At 47.8% G+C, this 14,949-nt stretch overlaps 1 protein-coding gene and 1 non-coding gene across 2 annotated transcripts in view; one reads left to right on the top strand and one right to left on the bottom strand.

The window, feature by feature from the left end:
• SH3BP5 (SH3 domain binding protein 5) overlaps positions 1-14,949 on the top strand; it is a 71,563-nt gene that overhangs the window by 11,970 nt on the left and 44,644 nt on the right. Inside the window, exon 3 of the mRNA XM_046002691.1 lies at positions 14,207-14,335. Coding sequence (XP_045858647.1) covers positions 14,207-14,335 — 129 coding nt within the window. The remainder of the gene's footprint in view (positions 1-14,206; positions 14,336-14,949) is intronic.
• LOC123941113 lies at positions 7,745-7,881 on the bottom strand. The gene has a single exon (XR_006818198.1). It is a non-coding gene; the product is annotated as a small nucleolar RNA SNORA70 (small nucleolar RNA).

Here is a 14,949-nt window from a genome sequence, read left to right as displayed (position 1 = left end):
TGCTCAGAACTGCTGGTATTTTGCCCATGACTGTGGGTCAGGAACCTAGGAGAAGGCTCAGGTGGGTGGTTCTCTCTGGCGGGCTCCGTGCAGTTGCAGTCCGATGTCAGCTGGGGCTCTGGTCATCTGAAGGCTTGGCTGGACAGGACATCTGAGGAGGCCCACTCCAGGGTCTGGGAGCTCAGCCAGGGTCCTCAACCAGAGTGCTGAATCTGAGCTTTCTGACACGGTGTCTCAGGCCCTCTGATCTCTCTTTGGCGTCTAGCCCCCCGCACTGTGAGCATCCCCTCATGACCCTATGGAAGCATCACGCGTGGCTTTTTCTCTCTAAGCCTTGGGAGTCCCATAGCAGCACTTTTGTCATATTCTGTGGTCCAAGCAGGTTATGAGGTCACCCTCATGCAAGAGGAGCGGACAGAGATTCCATCCCTTGATGGGGAGCATTGCCAAAGAATCTTGAGCCACATTATTTTTTTCTTTTAAAGATTTTATTTATTTATTTGACAGAGGGAGACACAGTGAGAGAGGGAATACAAGCAGGGGGAGTGGGAGAGGGAGAAGGAGGCTCCATGCCCCCCCAACCCCACAACAGGGAGTCCCACACGGGGCTCCATCCCAGGACCTGGGATCACGACCCGAGCCAAAGGAAGATGCCTAACGACTGAGCCACCCAGGCACCCTGTGAGCTGCATTTAAATCTGCCATGCTCATGGTGGTAGGGAACAGACAGGGACTCATTTTGTGGCCTGCAGGACAAACGTGTGCATTTACTTGAACAGCCACATTTCATAATGCCTTGTTGAGTTGCTTTAAAGGTTAACCAGCTAGCCAAGAAAGGACTTTAGTTAGCGTTCTCCGTGACCCTTCAGCCAGCCAGCAACAATTAAAGCAAAAGGGAACAGTTTTGTTTGTTTGTTTAAGCAATGCTGTGGGTCTTCTTCTAGGGAATTCTTTGCCACTGTGCCCATTTCTTAAAAATTTTGTCCAAGAGAAAATGATGCCATGGCTTCAAGTCCTATTAGGAAACATTAGGGGAGCCTAAAGCTGAAAGTGCAGTGGCTAGGCTTTGTAAATTTGGGGGTGGGGAGGGAGATTCTGAAGCTTCTTGGGCAGCTCTGGACATGCTGTTTCTTTCCTCGTCCCTGGTTTTGCTTGCATCCCCACTGGGGAACTAGACTCTCGGTAACGCATGCACTTGCTAGAAATTGGATCTACTCCCCGAGCTGGAAGTTGTTAAAGCAAACCACACTTTAATGTTGTAAAATGTAGGGTCAAAAATGGATAGGGGAACTTGTTTTGGAGTCAACAGATGCTTACCAACTAGCACGTGATGGTGGCAAGTGTGGGCTTTGAGGTTCAGGAGCGCTGGATTTGAATTCTGCCTCTGCCTCTTCATAAGCTGGATAGTCTTGGCAAGGTTTCTTTATTTTTATTTTTGTTTTATTTTGTTTTGTTTTGCTCTTCTGGGTTTGATTTTCTTCTCTCTGAAATGGGAAGGGCAGTACCCGTCTTGCAGGGCTGTTAAGGAAGAAACAAGGGATGTTTATAAAGTGCCTGGGGCGGTCCCTAGCACGTAATGTTCAACTGTTGGTCCTTTCTACCTTTTGTCATTTATTGAGTAAGGGCACCTGTATAAAAGGCATTGTTTCTCGAAAGCTTACTACAGCATTCAGTGTTGTGACAAGGGCTTTATATAGTTTGCCCTAGTCTCACAGCAGCTCCTGGGGACATTGATGAGAAACAGAGGCGCTGAAAGGTTGAGTCCCTTCTCCCAGGTCAGCAGGTTGGGGAGCCAAGATGTAAATCCAGGAGTCTGAGGCTGGAGGTCATGGCCTTAAGTAGTCTGGGATATGTATTCTGGATGCCTGTTCTGAGGTCCCCACCAAGACTGTGGGGGAAAGAATGCTGGTGTAGGACTTAGGAGACAAGCTGTTCAACCTCTGTCCTCACCGGGTATACATCCTTGGGAGGGGAATTTACTTCCTCAGCCTTCAGTTACCTCATCTGTGAAATGGGAGCATCCGAGCCAAATGATCGGCAAAGTCCTGAGATCTTGACTTTAGCCATAGGCCAAATGAATTATGAATCCCCCTTAGTCTTGATGATAGGGGCAATACGGAAGCTCTTCGGTCAACCTGTGCTGTAGGAAACTTAAAATTTTATTTTTCCTGGAGCACTATTTGCACAGAGGTAAGGAAAAGCCCCTGAGAAAGTCATCTGCCCTCTTCCTTCCCACCCCCCTGTTCTATTTCTAGAAACCACCACTTTTAATGCTTTTAGCTATTTCTTCTGGTGGATTCTTCCGTATCTCTAAAGTGATAGCGGTGGATTTTGACTTTGGTCCTTTTGCAGCCTGTGCCCTCCTTTCTTTCCGTTCTGATGAGCTGCAGGCAGGAGAAAGGTTATCCAAAGGAGGTAGGACGGCCAGCTTGCCTGGAATGCTGTGGTGGGTGAAATCATGCTTCCAATAGAGGCTGCCCAACCTGCTCTCTGGAGCTTTCCAAGGTTACCTGAATTTACCGTATCACCCTGATTCTAAAACTCGTGTGAACTATAAAATGGACCTTGTATTGCATTCCAATTTGGGTGTTGGTCAGAACACTACCCCTGAGAAACCTGCATATCAATAGTGTAATTCATCTAAAATGTGATATTTGCAAATTTTTGGAAAAAAGTGGGTCTTGAAGTTGAGCAAATGTGTTAATAAGCCTTTGGTTGTAAGCATGGAAATAGTTGACTTATGGTTGAACTCAGGAAAATGCCATGGTTTCAGCAATTCTGCCTCCTCTTACACAAAGAATTCTGTGGGTTTAAAAAAACCTATATCTGGCCATGAATAAAAAGGCAGTGGGGACTGTCAGTGTTTCTAGGTGTGTGTGTGTGTGTGTGAGAGAGAGAGAGAGAGAGAATGAGAGTGAGTGAGTGAGTGTGAGAATGTAGGGTTGTTATGTAACTTTAGTCTTTCCTCCAGGACTATCTAGGACTGACCCTTGTACCCCAAGATTTGAAGGGCCATGGGTTTTTTTCCTTTGCGGTGCTTTGGACCTTGGGCTATTTAAATGTACTGCTTTACAGTTGGTTAAATTCCATTCTCGTGGCTCATGCACATGGAACATCAACAAAAAAAGATGAATTGAAAGTGAGTCTTTTCCAAACGGACATTCTACAAAGTAACTGGCTCATATTATTCAAAAATATCAAGGCCATGAAAGACAAAAAAAGACTGAAGGACTGTTCCAGATTAAAGGAGACTAGAGAAACACGGCAACTGAATGCAAGCTGGCAAGCCTGGATTGGATCCTCAAAGATTGTTCTGCTTTACTATAAAAGACAATAGTGAGACAGTTGACGCAATTTGAATAAAGTCAGAGACTAGATTAATTGGTTGTGTTAATGTTCTGTGTAACTATCTGTGTTAACATTCAGATTTCCGATCGTTGTCCTCTAGTTACGTAAGAGAGTGTCGTCATCTTTAGGAGCTATGTGCTGAGCTGTGTCAGGGTTAAGGGACATCATGTCTGCATCTTATCCTCCTTTTTTCCCAAGTCTGAAATTATTTTAAATTAAATATTTGAAAGGAGGACCTTTTTCCTCATTCCCAGTTTTGCCAGCCAGTTGCTTACTCAGCTTCCAAATGGCGGAGCCTCCCTCGGTGATGGGATCTTCACCTTGGCCAGAGCTTCAAGGGAAGCCACGTGATCTGGGCTGGCGGGACAACTCTGGTGGGCGGTGATGTCCTGTGAGAGGGGTTTGGTATCACCTGTGCGTTTGGAAACATTCTAGAGTCACATCAGAACTCTAGAACAGCCTTTCTGTATAGGAGGAACTTGGTTTTCTTTGGGCCCAAAGAAAGTTCTGAGACCTCTGTTAACCTCAGAGGAGGAGAACTTGTAGCAGGAAACCATACTGACCACCATCTTTTAGTACTTTCCTTTTTCCCCTCTGGGTGGATAATTCAGAACCAGGGCAAGTGGTGTGGTGCTGCGAAAAGAGGAAACAGCACCTGGCTTTGTCTCCGAGGCAGTCAGGCTGCACAGGACTTGCCCCAGGGTCTGGAGCTGGGCAGTGCCCAAGCTGGGATTAGAACCCCCTACACTATGGCCCACAGCCACTGAGAGAGCTTTAGTAGAAGGGAGGATATTCTGAAAGGTTGAAGGAATCTTTCATGGAACCCAAGGGAGGGAGGCACCGTAGAGCCTTAAGCATAGGGAGCCCAAACCTGCCAGTTGGCCAGACCTGTCAGTTTATGCCTCTAGTTCCAGACTAGTTATTAATAGTGTTCCACCTCATGGTCAAAACTGCCTTGGTTTGACCAATAATTTATTCGGCCATGTAACTGCAGGATCAGAGCCTGGGACCCAGCTCATCTCCCATAAGCCTTCCTCTGCCACCAGCTCTCTTTTCTCGTTGGCCTTGGCTCACTGGCTGCCCTCTCTTTGTCTTCCTCCTCTGGCTTCCTCTGTTCCCTGAGAGAGGGTCTTGTAGCAGAAATCTGATGGCAAGGTTCTGCCTGACGCAGGGGGGACAGTGCGGGGGGACAGTCCCTGTGGAAGGACCTGGTGGGTTTGGCAGACATCCCAGGAGGTCTCTGTGACTGACGTCAGAGGCTGAGGTGGAAAGGAAAAAGAGTCAGAAGGGAGAGGGGTTAGGCACCTGGCTCCCAGCAATGACTGGCTTCTTCCAGCTGGAAGGCCCAACGCTTGTCTCCCTCCGTTCTTTTCCATGCATGTTGTCATTCCTTCGGAGCTGTTCTAACCAGGTTCTCCTGGTTGGATGACACTTGTTGATGTGGAATTGGGCCTGCATGGTGATGGGGAATGTCTGGGCAGGGGCTGGAGCCAGCTCCCTGCTGCTCCCCTGCCCTCCGCACCTCCCCTCTCCACTTCTGCTTCCTCCTGGCTCCTGTATGCTCAAACCTTGGCTGGCTAGGTGGGCTCTCTAGGCCCCGGCTCTATTCTGGAGGCTTCTTTTCCGTACTGCCTCTGCTGCAAAATTCCTGGAGGTGAAATGAAATTGTCCTGCCCCTCCTCTTCTCACAGGGCTATGAAGGCCACTCCCCCCACAGGAGCTGGGACTGAGGGAAGGAAAACTGGGCAGAGGCAGGGAAGCAGGCTGCCCGAGGGCCGGAGGAACGTGGCGTGATCTCTGAGTGGAAAAGTGGAGTGAAATCCAGGGTCAGGAGCTAGTTTTGTGCCTTCCCGTGTAGCAACCATGAGCCACATGTGGCTAGTTAAATTATAATTTAAACATTATAATGTAATTAAAAATCTGGGTAGTTGCTCTAGCCACCTTGCATGGTTTCATTTATCCACATGTGGCCGGTGGCTTCTGTGTTGGCCAGACAGATACAGAACATTTCCATTCTTGCAGAAAGTTCTGTCAGACAGCCCTGGAGAGCTCTTACCGCTTTTCACCCTAGCGCTATTTCAAGTGTTTTCTTGAAAAACACTATTTCAAGTGTTTTCTTTGTGTGTTTTACTAGCTGCCACAAGTGCTTTTAAGAGATTGGAGGGGTGAAAGGAAAATACGGTCTATAGCAAACTTAAAAACATTCCAGTCACCTTATCACTGGTCAGTAAGTCAGACAGTTTCCAGTGGAGCCTTTTGTCATGGAATTCTAGAACATTCATGCAAACGGAGACTTTACACGTCTAACTTGAGTTATTCTTCTGCCACCATCATAATTTTTGTCATATCCTAGTTCTGTATGTACTGTTTATTCCATATTTTCCTTTAAATCGACTCACATTTTTATTTCACCTTGTTTGAAATGGAGACTTCATGACTGTAAGTGGAAAGCCATCAAAAGGAAATACTTTTTTTTTTAAAGTGAGCTTTTTGTTTTATTACATTTTTAAATTTTAATTCCAGTGTAGTTAACATAGTGTTAATTTTAGGTGTACAATATAGTTATTCAGCAGTTCTATATGTTTCTCAGTGCTTATGATAAATGTACTTTTTAAAAAAAGGTTTATTTATTTGACCAAGAGAGGGACAGCGAGAGAGGGAACACAAGCAGTGGGATGGGGGAGGGAGAAGCAGGCTTCCCACTGAACTAGTGCCTGGTGCAGGACTCGATCCCAGGACCCTGGGATCGTGACCTGAGCCAAAGGCAGAGGCAGTGGCACTGAGCCACTCAGGTGCCCCTATAAGTGTACTCTTAAAGCAAGCTTTTTTATTGAATAATTTTACATGTATGTACAAATGCCCAACTCATAAGGGCATAGCATGGTGATTTGCAAAGCAGTGCTGTTTCATTTCCAGAGGATTTGTTATTTTGCTTATCAAATTCTAGCAGATTCCTTTCTCTGTGGAAGGCTCTGAGCTAGACTAGTTACCCCTTTCTTAAGAAGGAGATTAGTGAATATAAAGATGTGGGAAGGTGCCATAGAGACATAGTAGCACTCAACAGGGCCTTCTCCTTGGACCAAACAGAAGGATTTAAGAAAGACTTGAGAAGGAACAACTGTTTCACTGTTACTGAAAATATACTGGTGTTTCTAATTTGCAAGAGGTCTTTGCAGGGCATTAGTCTACACAGTGGACTGGTGCTTTTGGCCTTAGGTTCCCTTTACATTCTTGTAATCCAATCACCGAGGACCCCAGAGAGCTCTGGATTTTTGGGTAATGTCTATATTTGCTGTGTTAGAAAAATTAAAGGCGTGTTTTGTAGTCTTAAAAACTTGTCTTAATTCATTAAAAATGACACTAACAGACTTACTACATATTAATACATATTTGATCGGAAATAACTATTTTTCCCAAATAGAAATTCGTAAAAGGAAAGCAATCGTTTGATAGTTTTTTTGTTTGTTTGTTTTTTTTTTATAAGTCTCTTCCAAGTCTGGCTTAGTAGAAGAGCTGAGTTCTCTGCTACTGCATTCCATCTCTCATGATGACACATACCAAGTAGTCTCTGGAAAACTCCACTAAACACTTATGGGAGAATGAAGGTGAAAAGGCAAATAAGTCAGACTTGATAATGAAAATGGTTTTGACCTTGCAGACTCCCAGTAAAGGCCTCATGGACCCCCATCACTGTTTCCTGGACCACTCTTTGGGAACCACAAGTGAAGTGAACCACGTCAGATGAAAAGACTCAAGTGTGTGCTTCTGTCTGAAGCCTGACATGCACTGGCATGTGACCTGAGACACCTGCAGCCTGGGGACATCATTCTTGCTGAGCCCATCTTACAGGGTCATTGTGAGGCTCAGTTAATGCCTGTGGTATCTTTCTACAAGCAGCAGTGTATTTTTATAAATGGCATTATTCAGGATCTTTTGAAGCATGGCAGCATCTGTAATTTGTAGGACAGAGTTTTGTTTTTTTTTTGTTTTTTTTTTTTTGACAGGAGGTAGGATTTATTGGTAGGCATGAATAGGGAGGGGGCAGTTGTGAGGTCCTCCTGAGAGCAGAGCCTGCCATTTGTCCAAGGGGCCATGATTGGCGACTTTTTTGACCCCACAGCTATGTGGGATGAGTGACTTTTCATCTATCATGTCTTTAATTTCATCCGCATTGTACATAGTAAGCCCCACTTCTTGGAAGTGTGGATCTCCTGACGGCCAGGGAACTTGGCCCTGTGTAGAGCCTCAATCACATGCTCTTTGTTCTGTGGCTCGGTCCGGAGGGACATGATGACTTGGCCGATGCACCCTGGGGCTTTCCAAGGGCACCCTGCATCCCTGCCTGGAGCCTAGATTGGAGATAGCATGAGATCAGACATCATTGTCCACCGGAAAGGGCTGTCTTCAAGGTCCCTTAGGGCAACCCATACAGTCACCAGGCTGCACACACTACCAAGGAGGCTACTGTTGGCAGCCATTGCACACGGGGTCCCCACAGGGAAAGAATAAGATGGTTATTTTTAAAAACTGATGTCCTGTCTTCCTGTTACTTGGTTCTAGAGACACCTTTGTGAAGGGGAAGGGCTGTCATTCTCAGCTTACAGGCATGATAACTGAGGCTTAGATGAGGGGACTGGCCAGAGAATAGAGACTTATCCCCAGTGTGGTGATGCCTGGCACGCTGTTTCTAGTGCGTTGGTGCTGGCCGGTTTGGTTTAGCCAGAGTGCTTACCTAATATGGGGTGTATTTCTTTTCTTTCTTTCTTTCTTTTTCTTTCTTTCTTTTTTTTTTAAGATTTTATTTATTTGACAGACAGAAATCATAAGTAGGCAGAGAGGCAGGCAGAGAGAGAGGGGGAGGCAGGCTCCCTGCCGAGCAGAGAGACTGATGCGGGGCTCGATCCCAGGATCCTGGGATCATGACCTGAACCAAAGGCAGAGGCTTTAACCCACTGAGCCACCCAGGCGCCCCGGGGTGTATTTCTGACACACTGACACATTCAGACGGTTCTGTGCAGCCCTCAGCAGTCCTTACTTGAATAAATTGCCCTCAGTCTGAGTCACCTAATGGAAATGACACAGTTTTCAGATTTGAAGAACTGAGAGATCCAAGCAGAGGGAACTTCCTCACCGGCCAATCTAAAAAATTAGCTGGTAAATAGCCCCGGATGGTAAATGACTTGTTTTTCTTGACTGGTGAAAGGTTTGCTCATTCTCGGGAGATAAGTTTTTACGGAAGTGCATGGATCATTTACTGTAGGGAAAACAGTAGTTCTCTCTCCTCCCTGGGTGTTTCTGGAAACAACCCTTCATTCTGGTCTTGGGAAACACCTTTTTCTATAATTGTAGGAGTTAGGAGAACCACGGTCCAGTCTTTCCTTGAACTAGGAACTAAAGCAAAAAGCACAAGTTCAGTTGTGGCAAGCGGTCTTTAAAGTTACGGCCAACTGGCATTATGATGGATTTAAAGAAATGCTTTAAACAGGTTAGGGTGAATTAAAGTTCCAGATTCTGCTCCATAGAAGCATGGCTTTGCTGGGCGCCTGGGTGGCTTAGTGGGTTAAGCTGCTGCCTTCAGCTCAGGTCATGATCTCAGGGTCCTGGGATCGAGTCCCACATTGGGCTCTCTGCTCGGCAGGGAGCCTGCTTCCCCCTCTCTCTCTGCCTGCCTCTCTGCCCACTTGTGATCTCTCTCTGTCAAATAAATAAAAATCTTAAAAAAAAAAAAAAAAGCATGGCTTTGCTGTGTCAGGGGAAAGAACCTTCAGTAGCGAACCATATTACCGTGCTTTGCCATGGTATGGACTATAGATTGACCCTCCCTTCCCTGTCTACATTGATGACTACCTTATGGCATCTTTCTCAAAATTTTTTTTTTTAAAGGTTTCATGCTATTGCAAATAACAAATCTATTTTCAACTAGCTTGAACAAAATATAAAACAGTGGTGACATCTGAGTGTGTGTGTGTGTGTGCTGTTTTGGCCCTGGGGAAGGTGTTGTATAGGGTTAGACTGTGAAGCATTGCTGCGTCCGGAAGCTCAAGTGTTGCTGGGACTTCCTTCTCTCAGACTCTCTTCTCACGGTGCCAAGATGGCTGCCATCTGCTCCATGCTTTCATTCCATTCTCGCAGCCATCTCAAGGGAAAACAGTTCCTCTTCACGGTTTCAGAGAAGTCCCAGGCTGAAGTCTCATTGGTTCTGATGGGTCACATGCTCTCCCTCCACAATCACCGAGGCTAGGAGTATCTGACTCTGATTGGCCAGGCCTGGGTCACATGACCACTTTCCGAGACCTGGGTGAGGCCCAAGAAAATCAGGGCTGTTAACATTGGGCGGGCGGGAGAGATTTTGGTTTGTGGGCTCTCACGCTCCAATATTTGTGGAGAGTTGTTACTCAAATGGCTATGATTCTCTGTGGAATGGTAAAAGAACTGGGTCTGCTTTAGCTTCTCAAGGAGAAGGCTGGCTTTGTGTTCAGCTTTTAATGCGTCTTGGATGAATAGGCTTGTTGGGGGTTGGACGTGAGCCAGTGGTGCGTCACCGTCCCCACCAACACAGCCTCATTGATAGGGAGGAACGCTGGGGTCAGACCAAGGCTCTTGGGTGTGATACCCTTTGGTGGCCACACACTTACCCAGGCTGGTGGTCCCTGAACCTGCTGGCCGGAATCAGCTCGGGAGCCCTGTTCGCCCTTTGGTAAAACCCAGCTCTGGTCCCTTCACGCCTCTGCTTAAAAATTCAGCGTGGTATGTTACCACAATTTTTTAAAAAGGGAAAAACAAAGCAACAACAACAAAGATCCCTGTATTAGTGTCCCATCCTTCCACCCTACTCCCATTTTCCCCCCCTTCAGAGGCAGTGTAATAGATAAGCTTGACGTACTTTCGCTGATGAGGTAGTAACTTCTAGGGCTCTAAATACTGGGCTCCGTGTGGCTGCTTGTTGATTTGTCAGTTTGAGTTACCATCTGCCAGCGTCCCACTTGGAAGATGAGATTTTAATCTCTTTCCTCCCTCTGTCCTCGCAGACACTCCCCTTTCCAAGCACTTCCTTTCCTCCCCACAGAGCTGTGGTGTAGTCGGTGTACAGCGTTCTCGTGATCGCGGCTGTGGAAGTGCTTCTCAGTGGAGCCTTCCAGTAAACTCCATTCCTTTCTTTTTTGTGGTAGAACGCATTCTTCAGTCATTTCTGACAGGGGCATGGGAGGTCAGTTGAGACTTAGGTTTAAATAAATACAATCAATCCACCCGGTCTCCCCACTGTGCGTGGGATAAAGTTCCAAAGTCTGAACTCTGCACACGTGCCTCCTTTCTTCCAACCCCCGCCCTGCTGTTCCTTGCTCATGCTCCTCCCTCTGCTGCTAACGCCCCTGCAGCTCTGTCTGGGGAAATCTGCAAATCCCCTTTCTTGGCGGCGGGCTTGGATGACACTTTGGGTGGTCTTCACGGTTGCGTGTGTGTTGCACACGCAGTGTGTATACTGAGGTCTTGGTATTTGTCATGGGACGTTACACTTATTTACTGCTTGAGTTTAAATCTTGGTTCTGCCATTTCCTAACTCTGTGGCCTCAGGCAAGCTACCTCTGTGCCTCAGTTCTCCTCTTTGTAAAATGCAAAGTACAGCAAGAGCACTGCCTGCTAAGGTTGTCGGCGGCTGCACAAATTGATGGAATGGAAGCATTTATAATAGTGTCGGCCACATACTAAATTGCCATCTGCCCTCTACTTCTCTCTCCCTCACAAAGACAGACTTGGGTGGGTTCTAGTCACCAGGGCCCAGAATAGCTCTTGGCAAATTAAGTCTCCAGGGGCTGGGCTGGGCACCTAAATGAGTGATGCGGCCCGGGTGTGATTCAGGCACAGGGGTGCTGGGGACCGGAAGGGGCGATCTCTTTCTGAGGGGCATCTCCTATTCCGCTTCTAGGCAGGTGTCAAGTAGGAATGGGGGCCCAGGGTTGTCAGATTATCAGATTCTTTTCCTTTATGAGAAGTTTTGAGAATCCACTTCTTTTTTTAGTGGTTTTTTCTGGCATTTAGTACACACAGTACAGACCAAAGGCACTAAGCCTACTGGCCCACAGGCTGCTGGTTTGGGGCCCAATTCTCATTTTACAAAAGAGGCCCAGAGAGACGATGTGATCTGCCCTGGGTCGCACGCCAACTGATTGGGCCCTCCGTTATCTCACTTGTCTGGTGGGGGTCAGGAGGTGGGAGGGGTGGGAGGAGGATGGCTAGTGCTGGTGCTACCTCCCACGGTGGGGACTTGGGGACAGTCATGCAAATTTGCAAAGTCTCTGCCTACACTGTGTAACAGGTCGCACCTTCCATCCTTGTCAGCCACACCTGCCTCAGAGAGACCTCCCTGGTGTTTTTTTAAAGGGACGTGGGTCCCTTTTTATGCCAGGGGTTGGTAGGGGAGGATTGGGTACATTTACTGAGCGTTTGCTGGGTGTCCAGGAACTGGTGGTAGTTTTACATATGCATTCTCTTTTATTCCTTCTAACTGCCCTCCCTGTGAGATGCAAAGTAGCTATTTAATTGGTAATAAAAATGATTAATAAGGAAGTTAGCTGATTAGAGCCTCACAGAGGCTTGGATGGGATTGGATCTAGCATATATATATATATATATATATATATATATATATGTATGTATATATGTGAGAATTTATATATATATATAAATTCTCAAGCTTCAGACAACGTGCTACCTCCTACATATTGGCAGTTAAGTCATTGAGAAGCTTGGTGGGGCTTTGCGAGTCCCTGGATGGCCTTATGCACTGGTGCCACTTTCTCTGGAGGACAAAGCTCGTGATGTTCATCTTTAGAAGCTGTAGCAGGTGGCTGTGGGCCTGGCTAGATAGAAGAGAAGGCAGAGAAGATGATGATGACGAAGGCGATATAGGCCTGGGGGAAGGGACCAAAGCCAGTGTCAGCAGTGGGCTGGGGCTCAGGACCTGAGAAACTGCCGTCCAAGACAAAGGCGATGTCATATGTTGGGGGACTGGCATCCTTTTCAAAGCCATCTAGCGGGCCCCAGCACCGTATGATAGAGGGGAATGAAATAGAAGTGAGCAGAGCCTCCTTCACCCCCGTGAGCCATCCCGCTGGCCCAGGAGGACCCCATGATCTGATGTTTAGAGATTTTAGATGGTTACTTGGGAAATGGGCCCTTTGCTGCCAGTGGCGCTCACGCGGGCTCTATCAGCAGGGTGGCTGCTTGGTCTTGGGACAGCCCCACAGCTGGTGTTCACGTTTTGTTCCTTCTCAGAGTATCCATTTCCCCTTTTAAATGCGAGCCTCTCCCTCTGCCACCGATACCCATCCCCCAATCATGCAAATGCTGAAGGGAAAGGAGTAGAGGGGTGGAAGCTCTTCGAAGTACTGATCCAGTCCTTCAGTTGGTCCTCCTAGACATTGGGCTAAAGTCCCTTTTTTTTCCCAAAGATTTTATTTATTTATTTGACAGACAGAGATCAGAAGTAGGCCGAGAGGCAGGCAGAGAGAGAGGGGAAGGGAAGCAGGCTCCCCTCCGAGCAGAGAGCCCGATGCAGGGCTCTATCCCAGGGCTCTGGGATTATGACCTGAGCCACCCAGGCACCCCTAAAGTTCTTTTTAATTGTATTTCCTCCTTGTAAAGTCCGTGGATCTGGGTTTGTTGACTTTCACAGCGTGGTTAAGCCTGGAATGGCCCACTTTCCTGTTCCTCCCTTCCAGACTCTTACTGGGGGCCCAGGTTGCTCTAGCCATCTCCAGGGTGGGTGGCCACCCTTATCTCTTGCCATTCTTCACATTCCAGACTTCCAGCTTCGTTAAGGTTTTTTTTTTTGGAAACCCCAAGCCTCTCTTTCTCTCCTCTCTGCTGAATATGGCTCTTTCGCTCAGGGCTCGGAATTTCCTCTCCCTACCCCCAAGAGACCATTCGAACTTCTGGCTTCTGTGTAGGTGTTACCCCTCTGGATGTTTTCCACAAGTCTCCCTCTTGCCACCCTCTCCTGCCTTACCTGGCCTGGTGAGGTGTTCCGCCACTGGGTTCCACGGCACCAGTTTTACCATTCTCATCCTGGCACAGACTTTTCTGGAATGGGCTATAATGCCTGCCTCACCCACCAGACTGTAAATGCCCTGGAGACAGGCACCAAACCTGAGGCCCAGCACAGAGTCTGGCATGTGGGAAGTTTCCACTCAGTGTTTAACGTGGACTACATCGTATGGTGCAGGACCCCCTGGGAGTTTAGGGAATGGGACCATCATTATGGACTGAAGCTGCCAGGGGTGTCTTCCCCTGAGGACCCAGATGGAGCTTTTAAACCAAAACCTAAGGAATGCCTGGGTGGCTCAGTCGGTTAAGGGTCTGCCTTCAGCTCAGGTCATGATCCCTGGGTCTTGGGATTGAGCCCCACCTTGGGCTCCTTGCTCAGTGGGGAGTCTGCTTCTCCCTCTCCCTCTGCCCCTCCCCTGCTTGTGCCTGTGGGCTCTCTGTCAAATAAATTTTAAAAACCTTAAAAAAACCCTTTCATATAATAGTCACTAGCCACACTTATTTTTAAAATCTAAATAGATTTAATTAAAATTAAACAAATTAGAAACACATTTCCTCGGTGTCAGCCAGTTTTAAGTACTCAATAGCCAGATGTGGCCAGTGCCTACTGTACTGGGCAGTGCAAATGGTAGAACATTCCCAGTATCTCAGAATGTTTCAGATGGTGCTGTTCTAGACACTGCCTTGTAGAAGTATTAATTTCAGGGCCTGAAGGTTGCGTGCAGCCCTCCTTGGTGCTTTTGGTTAGGGGAAGTGGATTTTCGTGGGTTCCTTCTGATGCGTGAACTGTGTCCTCATTTTCTCCTTGGTGCAGGATGCTCGTCAGAAGTTCCGTTCTGTTCTGGTGGAAGCAACGGTGAAACTGGACGAGCTGGTGAAGAAAATCGGCAAAGCTGTGGAGGACTCGAAGCCCTACTGGGAGGCACGGAGGGTGGCGAGGCAGGTGAGGTACCCCACAGACCGTCTGCCCTGCCTGCTGCCCCAAACTAGGTCTGGGGTGCATCTTCTGACTTCCGTGTCCACCGCCAGAGGGTAGAAGCGTGAGCCCCTGGGATGCAGAAGGACCATGACTTTGTAACCATCTGCATTTGAAGACAGCCTTTATTTTCCCCTCCCCCCACAAGCTGCTCCATTCCAGCTCTTGATGCTATTAATAGAGTGTGGGTCGTGGCGTTTGGAGGACCCTGTGAGTGGGTGCCGCCTGGGTGCCGAGTTGGTGCCCAGATCCAGTCCCCAGGCAGCTGGGCCATCTTGTGTGGTGTGGGACCTAGTTCTGGCTTCCCAGTGTGTCTTCCTTATTACCACTGATGTGGTGCCATGTTGTGCTTGTGTCCCTTTCCAGCCTCTGATAGCCAGGTGCCATGAATAGGGGGAGGAAAAGACCCACCCCCCAACATCCAGCAGGCCTTGGGGGCTGGCGGCTTTCGCATACCTCTGCCCACTCTAGCCTCCTAGTCCCGTGTCCCTTTAGTGTGACTTGCCACCCCAAGCAGACCTGAACAAAGGGGTCCAGAGTATGGGTTCTGTCCCTGGTGTGTGTTTATGTGATGGAAGCTG

Source organism: Meles meles, chromosome 4, assembly GCF_922984935.1.
Source record: "Meles meles chromosome 4, mMelMel3.1 paternal haplotype, whole genome shotgun sequence".
Classification (NCBI taxonomy): Eukaryota; Metazoa; Chordata; class Mammalia; order Carnivora; family Mustelidae; genus Meles; species Meles meles.
The sequence above is the reverse complement of the archived record's forward strand: the minus strand, read 5'-3'. Positions and strand labels throughout refer to the sequence as shown.